Source organism: Mesoplodon bidens, assembly GCF_964165515.1.
Source record: "Mesoplodon bidens genome assembly, chromosome: Y".
NCBI lineage: Eukaryota > Metazoa > Chordata > Mammalia > Artiodactyla > Ziphiidae > Mesoplodon > Mesoplodon bidens.
Window position 1 is genome coordinate 2096418 of NC_138180.1, and position 23196 is coordinate 2119613.

The 23196-nt window shown below is 40.7% G+C and overlaps 1 protein-coding gene across 1 annotated transcript in view; it reads left to right on the forward strand.

Moving 5' to 3' along the window:
• The window catches only part of LOC308609698 (putative helicase senataxin), a 61529-nt gene extending 39478 nt beyond the window's left edge, over positions 1-22051 (forward strand). The window contains exons 14-24 of the mRNA XM_081223410.1: positions 2177-2278; positions 2468-2583; positions 3782-3853; positions 5552-5701; positions 6876-6983; positions 10248-10435; positions 11057-11149; positions 12837-13001; positions 16454-16552; positions 17158-17245; positions 21241-22051. Coding sequence (XP_081079536.1) covers positions 2177-2278; positions 2468-2583; positions 3782-3853; positions 5552-5701; positions 6876-6983; positions 10248-10435; positions 11057-11149; positions 12837-13001; positions 16454-16552; positions 17158-17245; positions 21241-21993 — 1934 coding nt within the window. The 3' untranslated portion in view covers positions 21994-22051. The remainder of the gene's footprint in view (positions 1-2176; positions 2279-2467; positions 2584-3781; positions 3854-5551; positions 5702-6875; positions 6984-10247; positions 10436-11056; positions 11150-12836; positions 13002-16453; positions 16553-17157; positions 17246-21240) is intronic.
• The last annotated feature ends 1145 nt before the right edge of the window (positions 22052-23196 follow it).

Below are 23196 nucleotides of genomic sequence, written 5' to 3' on the forward strand. Positions count from 1 at the left end.
TACTATTATTTTTTTACCACATTGCTGGATTGCTATTGATTTTTTTAACTGACGGCAGCCTATAATTTTTCTTTGTCATATCTTTGGTTTTAGTATTGAAGTTATACAGACTTTAAAAATGAAGTTATACAGGGCTTCCCTGGTGCCGTAGTGGTTGAGAGTCTGCCTGCCGATGCAGAGGACATGTGTTCGTGCCCTGGTCCGGGAGGATCCCACGTGCCACAGAGAGGCTGGGCCCATAAGCCATGGCGGCTGAGCCTGTGCGTCTGGAGCCTGTGCTCCACAATGGGAGAGGCCAGAGCAGTAAGAGGCCCGTGAACCACAAAAAAAAAAAAAAAAAAAAAAGAATTTATACAGACATTTATTTGGGATGTTTCATATATGACAGGGAATTACCTGTTACTTGAAGGTTAATTTGTTTTTAGTGTTGTTTTTTGGGGGGCTTCTTGTTTGTTTGTTTTTTGTCTGTTTTTTGACAGATGGGTAAGTTTCTGTGTGCTGAATGTCTTTAATTGTTGGTTTATTCAAGTTTTCTACATTTGAGTGAGTTTTGCTAATTCATATTATTCAAGAAAAATCTCCACTTCACCTTAGGTTTTCAAATATATTGGTATAACATTGTTCACTGTATTCTCATTTTTAAAATCTCAACTGTATTTTGGTTGGGTCACCTTTGTCATTCTCTGTATTATGTGTTTAGGCTCTAAGTCCACATGTGGCATGGGCCTATAGTTGGAAAGTCCTAGAAGAGAGTTTTTTTTCCCAGCTAAGCCCAGGCCAAGATAGATTCATGTCGTTTTCATCCCTCCACCTCTTCCATGCCCTCTTGCTTTCTAGTGGACGTTAAAATCCAAGCCCCCATTATACAATTTCTATATGTTGATTGGAATGGTAGTTTTGCTGATGTAGATATTTGTCAAACTCTGTAGAACTAAGGATTTTTAAATCTCTGCATTTGATTGTATGTAAATGAAAAAACAAACACCTAAGCATCTAGAGAGTGACCAGCCCTCACCCTGTTCCCTCCAGGGAAGCCACAGCAGCTCAGGGGCTTTCACCTCTGTTTTTCACCTTTCTCTTTGTTTTTGGCCCCTAGGAATTTCTCTTACATCCTTCTGAGCTCACCCTGCAATTTAAAGGATGTCTGTTTTAATTTCTGGAGCATTTTTAGATGCTTATAGTGGCTATAAATCTCATCCACCTTTCTGGTAGAAACACAAGTTAGCAATTTTGACACCTTCAAGTAAATGTTGGTCAGAGAAGATGGCTTCAAATTTTAGAAGAATGAGCTGAACTAGGAACAAAAATATGTGTGAACAGCTGTATAATGAGTTCATTTATTCATTCAGTGTATGTTTATTGTACTTACGTGCCAGCTGCGGTTCTAGGCTGTGACCAAAACAAAACCTGGTTCTTATGGGACTTGGATTCAGTGGAAGGAGATAGCAAACAAGTATGTGATGTGTCAGATTGGGATAAGTGCTAATAAACGCTGCATGATTGCTATAGTTTAGTAGTTCAGTGAAGCAGTGGGAGACTTTTAGATTAAATAATATCTGAAATGTGCTAACCTAAAATTAAAATGTGGTTAATAAACCAGTTAAATGATGCTGACAGTTTTTGGAATTACCATATTCCAGAATTTCCAGCATCTTGTGTCCCTTAGATCCTGGAGTGGCATTGTGATGTGGAACAGTGTTTCAAAACCGTGGTTCTCAGTATTCTGCAGAAAAGCATTTGATGGTCCTGTAAGATTCTGTTTGGGGAATTCAGACCTGCATTAATAGAGAAAAGTCTTCATCTTCGAAATATCCTATGGTCAAGAAATTTGTTTTATTTTCACTCGCCATTTCCCAAATACATTTTACCATGGAGTGATGTATAGAACATAGTTTGAGAAGCATTAGTGTAATAGAATCTCAACTCTGCAGTGTACTGCTTGTGCAACCTCAGTAGCTTTTATTAGGTGGAAATAAATTCTTGCCTTATAGGATTCTTATGAAGCAAATCTAAAAGAATGTGTGTGGAACCTCTAGCGCAGTTCCAGGTATTTGGTTGATTAATAGTTCATGTTAGCTCCTTTCTCTGATTGTTAATATATTTGCTTAGAAATAATTATTATGTACAGAAATTGACAGCATTCTTATTAACCTCTACGTGTGACTTCTATCAACAGGAAACTGTGGAGATATAAATTTAGTACGTCTAGGTCCAGAAAAGTGTATTAATACTGAGGTCCTAAAATTCAGTTTGGAGAGCCAAGTTAACCACAGAATGAGTAAGTACTGAATAAAGGTATATATAAATTGATTTCTGTTTCTTTTTGTATGGTAGAAAATGGCATGGGCATTAAAGGTAATTTGGAGACCCTAGAAGTAGTCTAGTTTTGAAAGCTAGTTTTTCTTCTCATTTGTATGCATATGTGTGTATTTGTTAGAATCAACAGCTTTTTATCTTTTTTTTAAAGAAAAAGACTTACCTTCTCATATTCATGAGATTCACAGAAGAAAGGAATTTCTAGATCATCAACTAGCTGAACTTTCTCGCCAGCGTGCTTTATGCCGAGGTGGAAGGGAACTACAGGTATCTAAACATGTCTTGATCAGTGTTTTTTAAAAGCTCATAGATAAACTAGTTGGTGAGTATTTGATGCCATTCTTTCATTGTGGAATAGCATAATTTGTGTACAAAAATGTACACAGAGATGGTATGCCTTACATTAGGGGTTAAACTTTTTTTAAAAGAACAAGATAGTAAATATTTCAGACTTTGCAGGCCACGTGCAGTCTGTTTTAGCCACTGAACGCCACTGTTAATAGCATGAAGGCAGAGTAGATAACACGTAAGTGATGCCCCAAGGGTTGGCCTGCTTAAGCAGAAAGCGTACCTGCAGTACTCTGAACAGAACTGAATCATACACACTATTAAGAATTTATTGGACTTCCCTGGTGGTCCAGTGGTTAAGAATCTGCACTTACACTGAAGGGAGCTCAGGTTCGATCCCTGCTCAGGGAACCCTAGTTCCTCATGAGCATCCCTCATGCTGCACAGGGTGGCCACAAAAAATAAAAGAATTTATCAAATTAGCACCTACTGATTGAAGCATGGGGTGCTGGTTGTCGGGTTGCTGGACAATGAGCTGATGTTTAAAAACAGACCACAAGAGAAAGCGAAATAGAGAAGTTTATTTTCACAGGTCTTGAGGGAGGTATAAGGCATGTCTCGTGGGGCATGACAGGCAGGTCAAGGGAGAGTGCAGACAGAGAGAGGCAGGCCCTGGCGCACATGTCATGATCAGAGTCCATGCGTGGAGTACTTTGGGGTTCCCAGGCTAGGGCTGGATTGGCCAATTTTAACTGAAAGAGCAGGGTTTTGGTAAGTAGCTTAGAGGGTCTCTTATCTAAAGGGCATATAAGGGGAAGGCACTGGATGGCAGAGGAGACTGTTGATCACAAGAGCTTATGTTGGCTGGTGGGCCGGTGACTCCACGGGCTGCCATCTAGGGCGTGCATGTGTGTGAAGGGGCCTAGTGTTAGTTTGGGGTCTCTGCAGGCTGCTTGGCCAAACAAAATGGATGCCAGGGCATCAGTACCATGGAGTAGCTTAGCTAAACTCTGACACACAGCAATACAGAAAGACTGGTATAGAGAAAACACACTGGGTGAATCAGTTTTTCATTGGTAAAGTACTGGCTCACCCTTTTGAAATGTGAGGCAGTCCATTGGAAAGCATTTTAAAATGCTTAATTTAATTTTAATGATGGCATTCTGATTTTTTCCAGAGGCAAGAATTAGATGAAAAAATGGCCAAAGTTTCACAAGAAAGGCAGGAGCTTTCTTCTAAAATTAAAGAGGTAAGTAGTTCACGTGTAGCACTTTACTGGTATTACTTTTTCTTTTTTAAAATTATGAAATAGTTCAGACAACCTGTGGTCTTTTCTCAATTACATTTAAAAATTTGGGGGAATTCCCTGGCTGTCCAGTGGTTAGGACTCTGCTTCCATTGCAGGGGGTGTGGGTGTGATTCCTGGTCAGGGAACTAGATCCCATGTGCTGCAACTAAGAGCCCGCATGCTACAACTAAAAGATCCCTCATGCTGCAACTAAAAGATCCCACACGCTGCCGGGAAGATCCCACATGCCACAACTAAGACCCAGCGTAGCCAAATAAATAAATAAATAAGTAACTATTTGAAGATACAGGAAAAAAAAAATACACATCTGAATTCAGGTAGAGTGACAGTGGCTGGGATGTGGCCCAAGAAATATAAGCACCTTTTTTCTCAGTTTTTGGCTGAAAGCATACACTCCTTTTACTTGTTTCTGATCACAAAAAATCCTTCTATAACATGTATAACTTTTCCCAGTTTTCTTTGGATATAAAAATATCAACTAACATTTATATTGGTCAAAGCTAGAATGAGCCAGGTGTGTACCCCATCACCAGCATGCAGCCCTTAATGAAATGAATTGGTGGTCAGGGAAAGAGAGGGTAATACTCAACCGGTAATGGTATTTGTATTTTTGAGCTGTGGTTTTCCTCTTGAATGTATTATTGACCTTCTCTGTGTGGCTAAATAAATATAATTGAACTTAATGTGTATTTCCACTAGCAGTTTGTTTATTTAAATCAAAAGTTATGTGGAAAGCTTTTTATTAAAACTTTAAGCTGAGCCCAAAATTAATCTTCCCACATTTAAGGATGAAGTCCATGTTTACCTGTATTATGGTTTTTGCCGCTGATCACATTGTTCTGTGGGCCATTAAATTAATTGTCCTTGGCAGTTTTACTCATTAGATAGCTGAGAGGAGAGGTATGTGACAGTTAACATGTGAGCACCAGAAGGCCACAGTTGCCACCCTCTCTTCACATACATGCCTTGGCCTCCATGGTTGAATCTATCACATGTTCAGGGATGATTCACGACAGCTTTTTCAGGAGGGGAGATAGGCTACCTGAATCTATGATGAGAGTACTAGTTTATTAATTTGAACACTGAATGATATGCATTGTGAGGTGTCATTCATACTGTTAGTCTCCATCACAGTTTATTCCATTATAGTCTGGACCAAGGTTGTTGGATTCCACTGTGGAACTAGAATGCTTGTCAGTTTCACAGGCGTTTTTGTTGGTACTATCCCTTATAAAAGAACAATATTACATACTTAAAAACTAACAGCAAAGTGTATGTTCAGGCTTAGTTCTGATCCTGGTTTTACTCAGATAATTGCTTCACAACTCAGTAGAATTACTTAATCTTTGCTTATTCTGATACCTTCCCTCATACGTCAGGCTGTAAGAATTGTAATCCACTTCGACCAAATTAAACCTGAATAAATTTTTCTTAATGTGCTTATTATTAACTCATGTTCTGAGATTAGACTCCACTGCAAAGTGTTCTTTCTGGTGGCTTCTGATTATCTTGAATGTTTCTTCTCTTTTCTAGGCTTGAGGTTCCTACCTAACATTTACTAGACATTATTCTGCCACATAATAAGTGTAGTTAAGAATTTATATACAACTGAATGTTGATGAACTTTTATTCTCTTAGGTTCAAGGATGCCCACAAAAGACACAGAACATCATCATCTTAGAGTCCCACATCATCTGCTGCACACTGAGCACGAGTGGTGGTTTGCTGCTCGAGGCTGCTTTCCGTGGGCAAGGGGGTGTCCCCTTTAGTTGTGTCATTGTTGATGAGGTCAGTAAGCAGTCGGCCATACAGCTTTGCTAGGAGTAAGGAGTAAGTCTTAGATGAAGAGTGGCTGCCGAGATGTTGACAAAGTGGTCTTTGCATCTGATTTTGACCTGCCATTACATATGTATTCTCTTATGTTGAAATACGCTGCTAATGACCCACCACGATGAAAATTGCTTTTTCAGTATCGGGACTGTAGTCTTAGAGATTCCTGATTGTTCTTCATAAAATCCCTCCCAAGGATTATTCTAGCTCCTGCTTGGGATATCTCTGGTTACCTTTTTTTTTTTTTTTTTTTCGGTACGTGGCCCTCTCACTGTTGTGGCCTCTCCCGTTGTGGTGCACAGTCTCTGGACGCACAGGCTCAGCGGCCATGGCTCATGGGCCCAGCTGCTCCGCGGCATGTGGGATCTTCCCGGACTGGGGCACGAGCCCGTGTCCCCTGCATCGGCAGGCGGACTCTCAACCACTGTGCCACCAGGGAAGCCCTCTGGTGACCTTTTGAAGCATTTTTAATATAACTCTGGACAGCTCTGAGCCACCGTATTTTCAGCTAACATCTTTATTTCTACTTCATTCATTGAGCAAACATTTATTGGGTACCTACTGTTTGCCAGAATGTAGAGCCAGAAGACAAAAGAGATGGAAAATGAGGTACAGAGAACCCATCCAGGAGATCCAAGATCCAGTATTCACCAAAACGAAGGAATAGAAAAGGTGGAAGTGATGAAATAATTGAAGGAAATGCCATTGAATTGAAAAGAAGCTTGAGTCTTGCAACTGAAGCGGCCTACTGAGGAGCAAGGAAGAGAGAGGGGGTGGGGCACACAGACACACAGTCCCCCCAGGCATGTGCCCAGCAGGGACAAAGAAGACAAACTGGGGACATGACATGGCCCTTCTTGCTTATGGGCTGCTTCCCAGGTGGTAGTGGCACCTGAGTGGTGGCTGACTTCAAAACGTGTGTGGGTCTTTTTCCCCCGCTTCGGCATTTAGAATGTTTTTGTTGTTTTGTTTTCTAACCAAAGGAAGTTCTTATTTTTGATCTTTGGTGCAGAAGGAGAAAGTGTATGTTTCTGAATGGTTAGGACACTTGTGAATTGGATAGACTGTATATGGATAAATAAATAATAGAGATAATTCTGATTATGTCTCCATTCTGTACTCTCTTACCAAGGCCGGACAGTCTTGTGAAGTTGAAACTCTTACTCCACTCATACATCGTTGCAACAAGCTCATCCTTGTAGGAGATCCTAAGCAGCTCCCTCCCACAGTCATTTCTATGGTATGTTTTTTCACATTCGTGTTGCTTTAAAGTGGTAGGGGCTTGTTTGGGTTTTTTTTTTTTTTTTGGGCGGCGGGGCGGTCTTTCTTGGATCATCATCTCTTATTTGCAAGGATAAATAGGGAATGGCTGAGAAAAGAGAACCACTGTTGAGAGCCTTCATAGTGAAAGTCTCCGGAAATGTTCCTTTGTTCATAATGTGCTTATGTGTGTGTGACAGGAGCAGTGTGAGTGTCACAGACCAGAAGTTTAGGAGGAGGATGTCCCATGTGCAGTGGGCTGTTCCTTTGGGAAAGGCAGTGTGCAGCTGTTCTAAGGGCTGTATCTGATTTATTTTAGTAACATAAACACCAAAACAATAATAATAGAAAAACTTTAAAAGCAGGGAATAGAATCCAACCTCCTGATTTATCTTTCAATATGTGCAAATTTGAGGAAAACAGTATAAAGAGAAATTATTCTTACAGTAACGTTTTCAATTTTAGGATTCTGTATCCTATAGCACAGGAAAATGCCGGTGTCCCTCACATCCTCTGAAAGGGAAGGTGGTGAAAGGAAAGAGGTTGTGGGCTGTGCTTGTGGGAAGATGAGCACCAAAGTTGTGGTTCCCTTCACTTCGTTTCTTAAATCTCACTAAAGATGGCTCCTAGAAATGCACAGCAGAATCAGGATTCAGATGTTTTGGGTAATCTTCATAGGTCTAGATGACGGTTTTGAAGTTTAATGAAATTTGAGCATTTTACTGATACATAGATTATTTGTACAAATATAGAGTAGTGGCTGCATAAACTGTCCCAGAGAACAGACCATTTTCACAGCATTTCTGTTACGTTATGGAAAGAAAGCAGGTTTTTTTGGTTAGTATTGTTTTTGACTTTGGAATCATCAAAATGATAGTGCAGTTCTTTGACGTCTGAACACTCGTGCGTGACTGTTCAAGGGAGTAGCCTAGGAGCGCCCATGTCCCTGAGTGAAAACCTTGTCCATAGGACAGAGCTGCTGTGGGGGGTTCTGCTTGTGGAGACCTAGGAGGAGCCAGCTCTGCCCTGCATTCCTTGAATAGTTGCAGTATTTCAGAAACCTACTGATTTAACTTCCTGAAGGGCCTTAGCACGTGGTTAGTGAAAAGGGTTGTCGATAGGCCTCAACTTCACTGTCTCCTTTGGTGATTGATTAAAAACAGCAGAAATGAGAAAAATCCATTTGGGCTTTTCTTATTGTTGCAAAAATAATAGAGGCTTATTGAGAAGATTCAGAAAATAATTACAAAGTTAATTTTCTCAGCATGCCTTTCTAACCCTAGGGATAAGTACTATGAACAGTTTAGTGAGTATTTGAACAGTTTGTGGGCATGTGTGTGTTGACTTTTTTTCAGTCTGTGTTCATTGAGTGCCAGGCTAATTCAAGCACTGTTTTTAAGTTCTGGCGTCATGACAGTGACGAAAATTGACAAAAATCCCTGACCTCTGGCTTCCCTGGTGGCACAGTGGTTGAGAGTCCGCCTGCCGATGCAGGGGACACGGGTTCGTGTCCCAGTCCGGGAAGATCCCACAAGCCACGGAGCGGCTGAGCCATGACTGCTGAGGCTGCGTGTGCGGAGCCTGTGCTCCGCAGCGGGAGAGGCCACAACAGTGAGAGGCCCGCATACCACAAAGAGAAAAAAAATCCTCGCCCTCATGAAGCTGACATTCTAGTGGGTAACAGACAGTAAATAAGTTACTAGATTCAGAATGTCAGATGGCTATAGGGAATGTATAAATTTGTGTATATGTATGTAGGTTTTTTTTTTTTAATTTATGGCTGTGTTGGATCTTCGTTTCTGTGTGAGGGCTTTCTCTAGTTGTGGCAAGTGTGGGCCACTCCACATCACGGTGCGCGGGCCTTTCACTATCGCGGCCTCTCTTGTTGCGGAGCACAGGCTCCAGACGCGCAGGCTCAGTAATTGTGGCTCATGGGGCCAGCTGCTCCGTGGCATGTGGGATCTTCCCAGACCAGGGCTCGAACCCTTGGGTCCTGCATTGGCAGGCAGACTCTCAACCACTGTGCCACCAGGGAAGCCCTGTATGTAGGTTTTGACCTTGTTTAAAGGTGGAAGAATCAGTCTGTACCAAATTACCTTTTTTTCCAGTCAGTAAATAGATCAGGGATATATGTTCATGTCAAAACATAAAAATCTCCATCATTTTGTAGGATGGACTCAGTTTTTTTTTTCTGGAAGTAGATGTGTTACCTCATATAAACCTCTTTCTTTTTTCACAGAGTGAAATAAATGAGGTTTTTAGCTAACTTGAATAGATAAACTTTGGGGGGTATAGATGAAATTGCCAAATGTCTACTAAAAATATTCTCTTTAATTATACAAACCTATTTAATATCACATATGTAAATAATCACATATATAACTAATATAAATAAGAAGTAACGCCTGTTTTCTCCACTCTGATAGTTTGTGAAACAGGTTTATTAAAACTTTGCACATACATCTTCAACGCTCATATTGTCAACGTCACTCATAAAGATTGCATCATCCTAGTGGGTTTTCCAGAGCACATTTTTTGCTTCTAGATTATTTAAGACGTAATACTTTTTGAATCTTGATATGATGCTACCATTGAAAAGTATATCCCAAGGCACGACCGTGATAACATTAAGACAGTTTTCTTCGTTTGTCAATTAAGTCACTGTGTTTCAGATCACAGGTTTGTAACCCTTTCTTGGATTTATGAAATCAACTTAGTTGCCTGTGTCCTCCACTAGAATGTAAGCTCTGTGACATTTGATCTTCACTGTAGACTGTCAGCACCCCAAATTTTAGCTGCTTGGTATATGATGGATGGATGAAGAAAGTGGTCTTTCAGAGGCTTATTTACAATGGCATTCATTATTTCTAGTTGTGATAGCATAGCCCAGAAATAATTGTTAAAATCTGGGTTACAGTTCTTTGCTGCTTTTATCATTGATTCTTTCAGGTGACCCCTGTTAGCACCTATAAAATAGCGACAGTTGTGGTCATTCACAAGATCACATCTCGTTCATAAGCAGTATGTGGGTTTTCTAAATAAGGGGAAAATACCTTAACTTTTGTAGTCAAGCTACATGGCTTTTCTAGGGCTGGAGTCGGAAATATCTTCTCTCTCTGAATCTTTGGTTGTTGGTAATACCTTGTACATTTGAGAGCTCAGTGATTGTTTTGTTTTGTTTTTTAATAGTGGGAAAAGTACACATGAATTCTTGCAGATTATTGTTTTGTTTTCCTCCTTTCAGAAGGCCCAGGAGTATGGCTATGACCAGTCGATGATGGCCCGCTTCTACAACCTTCTGGAAGAGAACGTGGAGCACAACGTGATTGGCAGGCTGCCTGTCTTACAGCTCACCATTCAGTACAGGATGCACCCAGACATATGTCTCTTCCCTTCTAATTACATTTATAACAGGAACTTGAAAACAAATAGGTGAGCTCTGTTCATTGCATGTTCACCTGTTTTATTTGTAGGTTTGGCTGCTTAGGAAGAATAGCTCTTTTGTTGTGCTTTTAGGTCTTGTTATTAAAAACACAAAGGTTTAATAATTTTAATAACAAAAGTCCTATTGATTGTAGCAAATGCAGATAAATGAAAAGAAAGGGATAAACCCAACCCCTATTGATACTACCCAGAAGTAATCACTGGTAACATTTTGTTATATCTACTTCCAGTCCTTGTACTATGCACATCTTTTTTTTTTTACTTTTTCTCCTTTTTTTGGAGGAAAAAAGCACACCATGCTCTACATAGTATACTGTAGCATGCATTTTTCACTTACTGTATTATGAGTAACTTTCCAATCATGATTGTTATATTTTAATTTACATGGGTCATTCTCCCTAGTACTAGAATAGAAATGAAATTCACCTGCTACCTCTCACTAAAATATGTTATTTACAAGTATTTAATTTTATTTAAAAAGAAGGTCCTTCTTGTCCTCTTAACTTTCCCTTGCTCTCTTCCACAGAAAGAACAAATAGTAATAATAATTCTAAAACATTTTCTCTTGTAATTTGACTTGCATTCTAAATGGTGGCTGCTCTTTTGTAGAATGACAGAGACCATTCGGTGTTCATCTGACTGGCCATTTCAACCCTACCTCGTGTTTGATGTTGAAGATGGTTCAGAAAAGCGGGATAATGAGTAAGTTCTCCTTTTTCTTCAGTCCCCACTGATGGTCCCAGAATTTTTGTATTGTTTCTGTTCATATTTAAATTCAAAATACTTTCCATATAAATCTCTCTGCCTAGTGCCAGTGCACAATCATTTTCTTTTAGCTGGGTTGATAACTTCACCTTTTCAATCATAAATTACTGATGTCTTTATATATTTCAGTCTTGATTTTTTTTTTCTTAACTGGGTAATGGAGGTTATGTTACCTAAAATGCGGTCAGCACTTCAGTAGATCCATGCTGAGATCCCAGCTGTGAGTAAAACAGACGTGGCCCCAGTGCAAGGCTGCTGTGGTCCAACAGGCGAGACAGACATTAACCAGGCCATCACCGTGGTGATTAATGGTTCCAGTTGGGTTAAGTATTGTGACGGATAAGTACAGATACAGTTGAATCAAGGTGTGAGGCAGAGGGTGGACAATACTTCCAGCATGTTGGATTGTGAATCAGGTGGTTTGTGAATGACAGCACAAAAGGAGCAGTGGTTGCTAATTAGCAAGCATCTCAGAGGAGCCGGGGCTTCTGGTGAGAGAATAAAGGAGGAGGAGCCCGGAGGCTGCATTTGTTAGCACAGATAGAAATGCCACCCCTGCATCATGACGTATGAAGAAATAGAAATTCCACCTCTGTGTCAAGAGAGAGCTGCAAAGCAAGTGGTGTCCTCCATGAGAATAAGATATTAGTTAATAGTGGTGGAAGGAGGGGCCCCTCAGTGAAGAAGTCAGAAATACGGAGCAGTTGGCTGGGGGGTTGCTATTCCAGAGGGACTGTGGAAGTTGTAGTGGGGTCTGTTGGAATGGAGCAGGGGATTGAGAGTTTACCGCATAAGTATTATGGAGATGGATGGTCACGGGAAGAGAGTTGGCCTGAGAGGTGACCAAATAAAGCTTTCAGGTATGGAAAAGAAAGCTAGCTGACTGGCTTGTCCGTATAGTAAGTCTTGAAATTAGAATAGTGAATATTTAAGGCTTTAAAGTGAGACAGATAAGGTAGCCTCGGGAATAAAGTTGCGCGTGCAGGGCATCCCCCAGTGTGCACACATGTTGCATTTGGTATGGTGATGAGGGAACGCATTGTAGTTCAGGAGATGAGTTGGGAGTGCAGGATGAGGCCAGCAAGGACAGAGGACGTGATCCTGCTGTAGGGCCCCATGTTTGTTCATCTCTGGGAGCCGGGTCACATTTAGTCCGTGTGGCTGCCATCCTCTCGGTCATGTGGTGCATGATCTGCATGACCTGTGGTGGGGAATGCAGGAAGGTAGTACATCTGAAGCACTTTTCTCAGTGTGGGGAAGATAGTCAATCCTTAATGTTAGCTATTCATTAGTCATATCTTCATTATTATTATGAATACTTTCGTTCTCACTGTGGCTATCCCTGTTTTAATAAGTGAAGAAACTGGTGCCTTAACATCACGTAACTCGAACCACTTTTCTCTCCTACAACTTTGTGTTTCACTGGGCAGTTATTTTTATATTTATTCATATGTACAATATTAATGGTCATTATAACAGCCTCTTTGAATCACTGCTGACTGAATAAAGATGAAACCTACCTATGTACCCTTTACTGTAGTGGAAAACAAAGTGGAACTTAACTTAGCAATTGGGCTGCTATTAGTTTTGATGTGTTGTATTTTTTTGTTTTCATCTTATTTAGCTCATATGTAAATGTTCAAGAAATAAAACTGGTAATGGAAATAATTAAACTTATGAAAGACAGAAGAAGGGATGTTACTTTCCGAAACATTGGCATAATAACCCATTACAAGGCTCAGAAGACGATGATTCAGAAGGATTTGGACAAAGAGTTTGATAGAAAAGGGTGAGGCATCTCTATTTTTACAGAGATTTTGAGTTTTTCTGTTGAATTAAAAAGAAGAAAGAGGGGATAGAAGGAAAGAAGCAAAGGAAACTTAACTCTAGGGAGTGGTCTTAGACCCTGGTAGTATAGAACAAGGAGACTAGGACCCTGGCTCCATAGACTTGTGCTGGGAGGGAGTGTGGTTACACGTGTAGCCCCTGCAGATGGAGTGCCTCCTGCCAGTTCAAATGTCATCACCGTTACACTTGACAATGGAAGTGACTGAGAAATTCTTCAGGCCTTTACCTTTAGTTGGATGACTTGTTATCTGAATTCTAACTCTACTGAGAATCATGTATTCACATTTTCCCTTACAATAAATTATTTAACCCTTTTAGTGCCTTCATGTATAGGGTGAAGATTATGTTTTTGTCTCCTTTATACCTCAACAGTAAAATAAAAAAATTAAATATTAGAAATCCATTAACTCAAAAGTTTCTGCACCTAGAAACACACAAAGTACCAAAATTGACTCTAGGAAAAGCCAGAAACTTTGGATAGACCTATTAAATGTAAAAAGAGTGAGTTAGTAATCACTTTCCAACAGAGAAAAACAGGATCAGGCTTCACAGGTGAATTCTGTCCAACATTAAGAATTAGCACCAGTCCTATGCAAATGCTTCCAAAAAATAGAAGGGAACACTTTCTAACTCATTTTATGGGGCCATTATTACCCTGATACCAAAGCCATGGAGACATCACCAGAAAAGAAAACTATGGACCAATATCCTTTATGAATATGGATGCAGAAGTTCTCAACAAAATAATGGCAGCTGAACTCAACAGCATATTAAAAGGATTATTTACCACAGCCAAGTGGAATTTATCTCAGGAATGCAAGGTTGGTTCAACATATGAAAATCAGTCAGTGTGATATACCGTATTAAAGGGGGAAACCCCACATGATGGTGATCATCTGAATAAATGTGGAAAAGACATGTGACTGAATGCAGTAACCTTTCATGATAAAGATACTCAACAAACTAGGAAGAGAAGGGAACTTCCTCAACCTAATAAAGAGCATCTATGAAAAACCCACAGCTAACACATCATACTTGATGCTAAGATTGAAAGCTTTCCCCCTATGATGAGGAAGGATGCCACTCTCTACTCTCTCTACTTGCACTACTTCTGTGCAGCACTGTATTAGAAGTTCTATGCAGAGCAATTAAGCAAGAAAAGGAAATAAATGGCATCCATATTGGAAAAGAAGAAGTAAAAGTGTCTCCTTACAAATGGCATAATCTGGGACTTGCCTGGTGGTCCAGTGGTTAAGACACCATGCTTCCACCGCAGGGGGCATGGGTTTGATCCCTGGTCAGGGAACTAAGATCCTGCATGCTGTGTGGCCACAAAAAATCCAAAAACAAACAAACAAACAAAAAAACACACGCAAAAAGCTAACAACAACAACAACAAAAAACAAACGGCATACTCTTACATCTAGAAAAACCTAAAAAAATCTATGCAAACTACTGGTCCTTATAAACAAGTTCAGCAGAGTTGTAAGGTACAAGATCAGTATACAAAAATCAGTTGTATTTCTTTACACTCTAGAGAAGTCTGAAAAGGAAAATTTCTTAAAATTCCATTTACACTATCATCATAAAGAACAAAATACTTCGGAGTAAATGTAACCAAAGAAGTGTGAGCTCATACACAGAAGGACAAAACGTTGTTGAAAGAATTTAAAGTACTAGATAAATGTAAAGACATTTCATGTCCATGGATCGGAAGACTTAATATTGTTAAGATGGCACCATTCCCCAGGTTGATCTACAGATTCATTGTTACCTCTGTCAAAATTCCAGCTACCTTCTTTTACAGAAATGGACAAGCTTATTCTAAAATTCACATGGAAGTGCAAGAGACCCTAAATAGCTTGACAGAGAACAGTGTTGGAGGGCTCACACTTCCCTCTTTCAAAATTTACTACAAAGCTATCAACACTGGTACTGTCATAAGGGTAGACATATATAGACCAATAGAATAGAAGTGAGATTCCAGAAATCAGTCCATACATTCATGGCCAGTTGATACTCAACAAGGGTGCCAAGCCTACTCATTGGGGAAATAATAGTTTTTCAACAAATGGTGCTGGAATAACTGGATATCCACCCGCAAAAGAATGAATTTAGACCCCTGTCTCACACTGTATAGAGTAATTAACTCAAAATGAATGAGTGCTCTGAGTCTAAGAGACAAAACTATAAAACTTACAAGGAAACAAAGGTAAATTTATATGACCTCAGATTAGGCAACAGATTCTTAGATATGATACCCAGGCACCAGTAACCAAAGGAGAAGTAAATTGGCCTTCATAAAAATTAAAAACTTATGTGTTTCAAAGGACACACTATCAAAAGAGTGAAAAGACAACACACAGAGTGGGAGAAAATACTTGCAAAATATTTATCTGACAAGTCATATCCAGCATATATAAAGAACTCATACAACTTAATAAAATGATAATCTAACTTTTTAAGCGGGCAACGGATGTGAAGAGCATTTCTCAAAAGAAGATAAACAGAAATCCAACAGGCACATGAAAAGCTGCTCCACATCATTTGTCATGAGGGAAATGCAGATCAAAACCACAGTGAGGAGATATCATTTCACACCCACCAAGATGACTATCATTACAAAAAAAAAAAAAAACAATAACAAGTTTTGGAAGGGATGTGGAGAAATTAGAATACTTACACATTGCTGATGAGAAACTGCAGAAAACAGTTTGGCAGTTCCTCCTAAAGTTGAACATAGAATTACCACGTGACCCAGCAATTCCACTCCTAGGTACATACCTGAAAGAATTGAGAAAGGGTTCACACAAAAGCTTGTACATGAATGTTCGTAGCAGCATTATTCATGATAGTCAAAAAGTGGAAACAACCCAAATGTCCCAAAATGGTACATAGGTAAGAAGTAAATTGTGTATCTGTACAAGCGAATAGTCAGTCGTGGAAGGAATGAAGTACTGTTACCAGTCTACGACACGGATGAACCTTGAAAACATTATGCTAGGTGAAGGAAGCCCAACACAAAAGGTCCCATATTTTATGATTCCATTTATATGAAATTTCCCATGTAGAAAAGTCCATAGAGACAGACAGTAGATTAGTGGTTGCCAGGGCCTGGGGAGGGGGAGATAGAGACTGATGGCTGATAGGCACAGGGCTTCTCTCCTGGGTGATGGACATGCTATGAAATTAGATAGCGGTGATGACTGCACACTGTAGTGAATGGACTCAACACCACCAAATGGTGTGCTTTAAAATGGTGAATTCTGTGTTATGTGAATTCTACTCCAGTTTTAAAAGATAGCACTACAAAAGTAAGAAATACTACTGTATAAATATGTATATTTAATAATTATCTTTTTTCAGCAAATATGTTTCTCTCTTCGTAAATAGGCCAGCAGAAGTAGATACCGTGGATGCCTTCCAGGGTCGTGAGAAAGACTGTATTATTGTTACATGTGTCAGAGCAAATACCATGCAAGGCTCAATTGGGTGGGTAACTGTCATCATTGATTCTTTGCTTGTTTATGATCCAGAGTTAGATCTTTTTAATCACTGTTAGAGAATACCATCATTTGCTCTATTTTCTTATATAAAAAATTGAGTAATATCATGAAGGTTTCTTTTTTAAGTTGTGAAGTTGATCCACTGTTAGGTCTGCTTCTCTTGGTACCTTGTGTATTAACCCATGTCACAGTGTGAATCTGTTATTTCACTTGATAAGAGTGAAACAGATTATTGAATCCAGTATATTTTGCAGGGGCATGCTCCTCTCCATGGTATGTGTCATAATTGATCTACTATCATATTTTTAGGATCTTTGAAGGCTTAAAAATCATACCATTAAAATTTCCAATATCTCATCCAAGTCAAAATAGGAAATCGACAGACAGATGCATCACTTTGAAGGAAAGCACTGGGCCTCTTGTTTGTTTGCTGTCCTTAATGGGAATTGCTTCTGTGTCGGATCCTGCACCACGAGCTTAAAGCAGGAGCCCAAGAAAAGCTGTCTGAAATGCCTGTGTCTCACCTACACTGACATGCCGAGTCTTTCTGAAGAAAGAAGTAACTCTTTTTTTTTTCCTTCTATTGCTTAGGTTTCTGGCAAGTTTGCAGAGATTGAATGTCACCATCACACGAGCCAAGTACAGCCTCTTCATCCTGGGACATTTGAGGACCCTGATGGTAGGTACATTCTAGAGGACCGGGGAACTCCAGAGTTTGCTCATGATGACTGATACCGGGTTGAGGTTTTGTTTTTATTTTTCATCAAAGTGGAAATGATTTTGAGGCTACAAACAATAATGAGCCTCTTCCCACTGGTTGTTTTGTCCTCCAGCAGCTTCTTCCTGGGAGCTTTTATAATGCCTAAACCGCTCACCCTTTCTTAGCCCAAGACCCAGGTATCCGTAGTGTACTCTCAAGATGAGCTTTAAAAAAATTGTATCTACATCGTAGAATTGTTAAGAAGACATGTAAACCCATATATGTAAAGTGCTAGAAGATTGGTTAGCACTTAGTAAACACTCAGTAAATGTGGCTATTAGCCTAGCTTAATGCCAGAGAGAGGGGGAATTTGCAGGAAAGTGCTTGGATCTTCATTTCTGTCTTGGCACTTAGAGCAGCACTGCTTGCTGTTTCCCTTGAGGGGTGAGTGGCATCAGAGCTCATCCATGCGTACAGATACTCCTGTAGAAGGAGGGGCAAGTTTACATGTGTAGTCGACAAATAGTAATAGTACAGCTTAATTTGGTGAACCACAGCTAGATAAAGCATGTATTTGCCTGCCTCATTAGGTGTAATAACTCAGTTTCTCTAATTTCTGTATTTAACAGAGTCATTGTTTTATCTCAGGAGAGGTGCCAACTCAGTAGGATTTTCCCCTGTTTTGGTTAGTTCCACCAGAGGGCGCCCAAATACAGTCTTTCTCATTCAGCTCTTACCTAGATTTGTGGTCTTCAACCTTTGTTGTTTGTGTACCCCCTTGAAAGAATGTTTAAAAGCTGTGTATCCTCCGCTTTTAAGTTTATATTGAAAATGTTTCATCGTTAAGTGTTGATAAAGATTTTGTTTCTAATGTATTGTAAATATTTGACATTTTAAAAGAAAGCTATTAAAAATAAATCCATTATGCCACTCTTAAATATATCCAGTGGAATAGAGAGCAGTGCTATTCTTTCTGCTCTTTAAAATTGAATTGCCATTTATACTGTTTAGGATAAAATTCAGTGGGGGTAGTTTATATATTTTCATAATTAAAAGGCTTTCTGTTAATATGACTATTAGGCTTTTCTGCCACAAAAACTTTACATGTAAATTTGAAAATTTAAAGAATTGGTTTTCATAACGATTTGGGGAAACTGTGTGAAGGGTGTGTGGAACCTCTGGACTGTTTTGGTAACTTCCTATGAATGTATAGTTACCTCGAAGAGTTTTTTTTAAAAAATATATTTTTCCTGTGACCATAAGGATCTGAGTATTAACAAATGATATCTTGTCAGTTGAGTAACATATTAACAATTACTCTTTTCACACAGTTGAATTTTGATAATGTTCAAACCCGAAAAGTAAAATGTTTATAGAGTTGTGTCTCTTAGATGCCCTGATTGCAGGAGCCTTCATGGGCACCCCTCTGTTTACCACCCCCTCTATTTGACACCCAGGCATGTTTACCTCCCCTAGCTGTGTGCCCTGTGGTCAGATTTGGGACAGGTGAGACTTGTGGTTGTGAAGGATGGAGTGGAAGGGCAGAAAAGCCCCAGGAGGACATAGGGAACTGGGGTTTGGAAGCTGAGGTTTGGAAATTGATTCCCAGAAAACGTGCTCACATCCCCCCGAGTAAGTCTCTGTGAGCCCCAGAGTCACCGTCATGCAGATTTGAAGACCACTGACGTCTAGCTGCAGTATAGACGTTATTATCTTCACTCTGGGAAGCCAGTGTGGCAAAAAGAGACCGACAGAACAGAGTAGAAAAACTTCCAGTTTATCATTTGGACTTCGCAATCCAACTTGCGTATTTGTCCTTGGGCTTCCCCCTTCCCTAGCCTCTTTTTTTTTTTTTTTTGGTTTTTCAGCCCAGTTTCCCTTATGGAGATAGAATCAGTGATTAAGGCACTCGGTTTCCTCTGAGAAATCAAGACTAATAGCCCCTTCTCAGAACTGTTTTTGTGATCTAGGGATTGGATTAAACAGCAAGTTTAGGTGCAGTAGAATTGGCAGAAATAGCAGCAAGGCCATCTGCTTTACATCTGCTTTCCAGCCACAGGGTAGGACTCTCAAGAGCTCTCCTGAGTCAGGGAGATCTGAGCCTGGTGCTTACATGCACCTTCCTGATGCATGCGGTCACCGTACCGTGCACTTGATTTACGTGACTTACTTTAAAAGGCCCTGTGAGGTCTGCATTGCCACCATAGTTTATCAAATCCAAGAAGCCAATAGTTATATAATGTGCGTCATTATTTTATGCTCCACTATTGAACTGTGACACTTTATTTTCACTTAGAATTTTTGTCTTATAGTGACTGAAAGAACTCTTTTAGACTTTAGACAGATTTTTATTGGGTTGGCCAGAAGGTTCATTTGTTTCTTTTCTGTAGCATCTGAATGAACTTTTTGGCCAACCCAGTGTCATATCACTCTTGTTCATACCTAGGAAAAACAGCAAAATAGGTAGACTAAGATACCCCTGAAAGCATCTCACTCTCAGACTAACACTCTGGTCGTCCCCATTCACCATCCCATGTACCCTTGCTGATGCTCGAACCATTCCCTGTGCAGTCAGAGGCATGTCATGAGAGGGCCCCACTGTGGTCCCGGGGTTTTTTCCAACTTCTGATCTCCATTCTCCAAGTTGTAGTGCTGGTACTTTCTTGTCTTATCAGAGGATGTCTGTGGAAAGATTTTTCAGGCAAGAGCCAGGACTCATTCTTTGTAGAAGTGGTTTGTTGACTAAAAGTCAAGCGGTTGTAGTCGCCCAGCCATGAATTCCTCCAGGATTACATACATGGAAACTGCTGTCTGGCCTAGAGGCACCCTAAAGTCAGAAATGGTAAAATGTGAAAATAAAGTGCATTTTATTTATTTTATTTTATTTCAACGCACATTTTAGAGTCATTTAAATAAAATACTATTCATACCTTACAGTGAGGAAACAGGCTCAGAGAGGTCAAGTGATTTGACCAAGGTCACACAGCAGGTCAGTACTATGTATGCAGCTTCACTGCTATACCCTTACCCACCTTCATGAATAGTGCAGGAGCCCCCATGAGGGGAGCTATCCTTTCCTTCTCTTTCCTTCAGTCTCTGTCTTTTTTTCTTCCCTCATACTCTCTCTTTCTTCTGTCTAAAGAGGCCCAAGTTCTGATGGTTGTAAAGAAGCAATTTATTGCTGAGGAAACTCTAAAAGGAAGAGAGGAGAGATGCGTGAGTTGGGTTTTTGTTTTGTTTTTCCGTTTAGATGTGCTTTTCATAATTTAAGCTCTTCTAGAAAAGAGACACAAGTGAGACGACATCTTTGGAATAGTTATCTCAGCAGATTAAGATGGTTTAGCCCTTGGGAGTTTGGGAAGCCTTTGGGAATTTGATGCAAGCTGTGGTCCTCTTTCTAGAACAGTCAGCATGCACTCAAGAGTTAGAGCTTTCTGAAACCAAGCCTTCCTCTTCCAGAATGTTAGCCTTGGCCGGAGACAGGCAAGACTCTAGGGTCAGCAGTGTCAAAGGGAACTTGGTGGGATGACGGAGCCCTTCTGTGTCTGTGTTGTCCAGGATACTAAACCTAGTCACATGTGTCTGCTGAGCACTTGAAATGTGGCTGGTGCAACTGAGGAAATGAATTTTTAATTTTATTTAATTGAAGATTAAAGAGCTACATGAGGCTACTGGCAGTTGGTACAGATTTGCATGACAGCTAATTCACCACGTGGCCTGAGTATCAGTGGTAAAATGATGGAAGTACTTTCTTAGAAGTGGTTCCCAGTGTTCTGTTCTAGCAGCATGGCTTTATAGTTTTGTATTCGACCTTATTTTTCCTTTCAGCCTTGTCTGAAAAGTAATGGATTCTTGAGAATCTGTTCACGAAAGTATACTTACTATTTGTTCAGAAGTGAAAGCTGGAACCTCTGCTTCCCAAGCATATGAGTGTTTCTTTGGGATGTAATTTTCTTCCTTCTCTTTGTTTCAAGGAAAACCAGCATTGGAACCACCTGATTCAGGATGCGCAGAAGCGTGGTGCCATTATTAAGACTTGCAACAAAAACTATAGACACGATGCAATGAAGATTCTGAAACGCAGGCCCGTACTGCAGAGAAGTCTGACTCACCCTCCTGCTATCACCCCAGAGGTGTCCAGACCCCAGGGCAGAGTGCCCAGCAACAAGCTAGACAGTGAATTTGCCAAGATGTCTCTTGCTTCTTCCCTGTACCCCTCACCCTCTGAGTCCAAAGAAGCCACTGTCACTGTTACTGCAAAGGACCCTGAAAGGCCACCCCTTCAGGACTGGCTTCGGGACCCACGACTGCTTAGGAGGATGGGCTTGGGCTGTGAAGCCAAAGGGAAGTGCCTCTGTGAGCTGCAGCCCTCGAGCCCCCGGTATCCTGGAGCAACGCCTCCCTCTGGAGAGCCAGGCTCCCCCGGAAGTCACCAGGATGTGACCAGTATCAGGCAGCAGGCCCCTGCCAAGGGAGCTGCTGTGAACAACCACAGACCTCATACGCAGTGTGATCCTCCAGCTGCTAGTACCAATACTTCCACGAGTGAGAGAAGATGTGCCCAGGAAGGGGAGGCACTCAGCCACAGGAGGGAGACCAGGGCCTTCACCAAGGGGGATCAGGAGAGGCGTGGCTCTCTGAGCCACCACACAAAGAGGAACTCAGGCTGGGACGAGAGGGGACTGGAGGAGGAGGACAGTAGCTTGAAGAAGAGGAAGCTTTTGTAGTGGAGCCAAATGAGACTGTCAGCCACAAGCATTACTGCACATTTCAGATGACCAGCTAGTAGGACTGTCCAGATAAGATTATTTTTTTTTCCTTAAAGGGGTTTGTGTGCTGTTGGAAAACAGAAAATGTATCCTAACACATGGGCCTCTTGGTCATCTTCAGTACATTTTGTCAGTTGCAAAAGCTTTCAGAAGGCATTTGTGTATCAGTAATAATGTCCTCGAAGTCGAAGACTTAAAATGTTGATCTCTTGTTCTTCTGTAGGAAAGGTCAGACTGGAGGATTTTAAGAGGATGCTGTAAAAGTTGGAATGTATATTTGTATAGCAAATAACAGAATCCTCTTAAAATTTAATCTGGTAGACAGCTTTTCTTTCCCCTGCTTAAAATGTTAATCATTTTCAACGGAACCAACCTTATATTTAAAAAAAAAAAAGATGGGAGCAGGGCAGTTCCTTTCAGAGATTGTTGTAGCAAACAGACGTTTTTAACAGCCCAGGTGGCCTGAGAGAAGTGAGTCAATGCGTTGGGTCAGAGTCCTGTTAAACCAACTGGAGTGTCCTGGGCAAGACCCTGGGAAGCAGAGCTCTGTTAGGTGAAGTTCCACTCCTGCACCTTTTTAGACGAGGCACCTTGGCACAGGATGTTACATTTCTGTGATGAGTTTGTCTGCCCATTGTAGTCAGCACGTAGTTCTCTAGCTAAAATTCTCATTCTTCGTGAGATAGAAGAATGTGAAATGAAAGAATAATTCTTGAAATGTCATTCAGATCCCCCCAGCGTATTGTGAATTTCCTGCAACTGGTGGGTTACAAATCCAGTGGTTGCCAAGTATTGGAGCAGTGCTGGGGTGGCTTGTGGAAGCCTGGGGATCACCAAGAGAATCCAACTCATGAAAATCTGGATGTTTAACATCTTCCCAAGGGATACTGGTCACCAGGCAGCTTGAGAACCAGTTAGGGCAGACCAGATACAATATTTTAGGCAGGAGAGAAACATCCTCTAAAAAGCGAAGGATGGGAGAGGAGTGCAAATGCTTGGGAGTTGAGAACAGGGAGAGAGTTGACAGATTGCCTGTCATCTTTGGAAACCATCGTAAGTGACGCAAATACACCGCTGTGGTGGAAGATCTGGTTAGAGGGGTTGTGCTTCTGTGAAAGGAGGTGGCCATGGTGGGTGGTGATTTGAGAGACTTGATGGAGG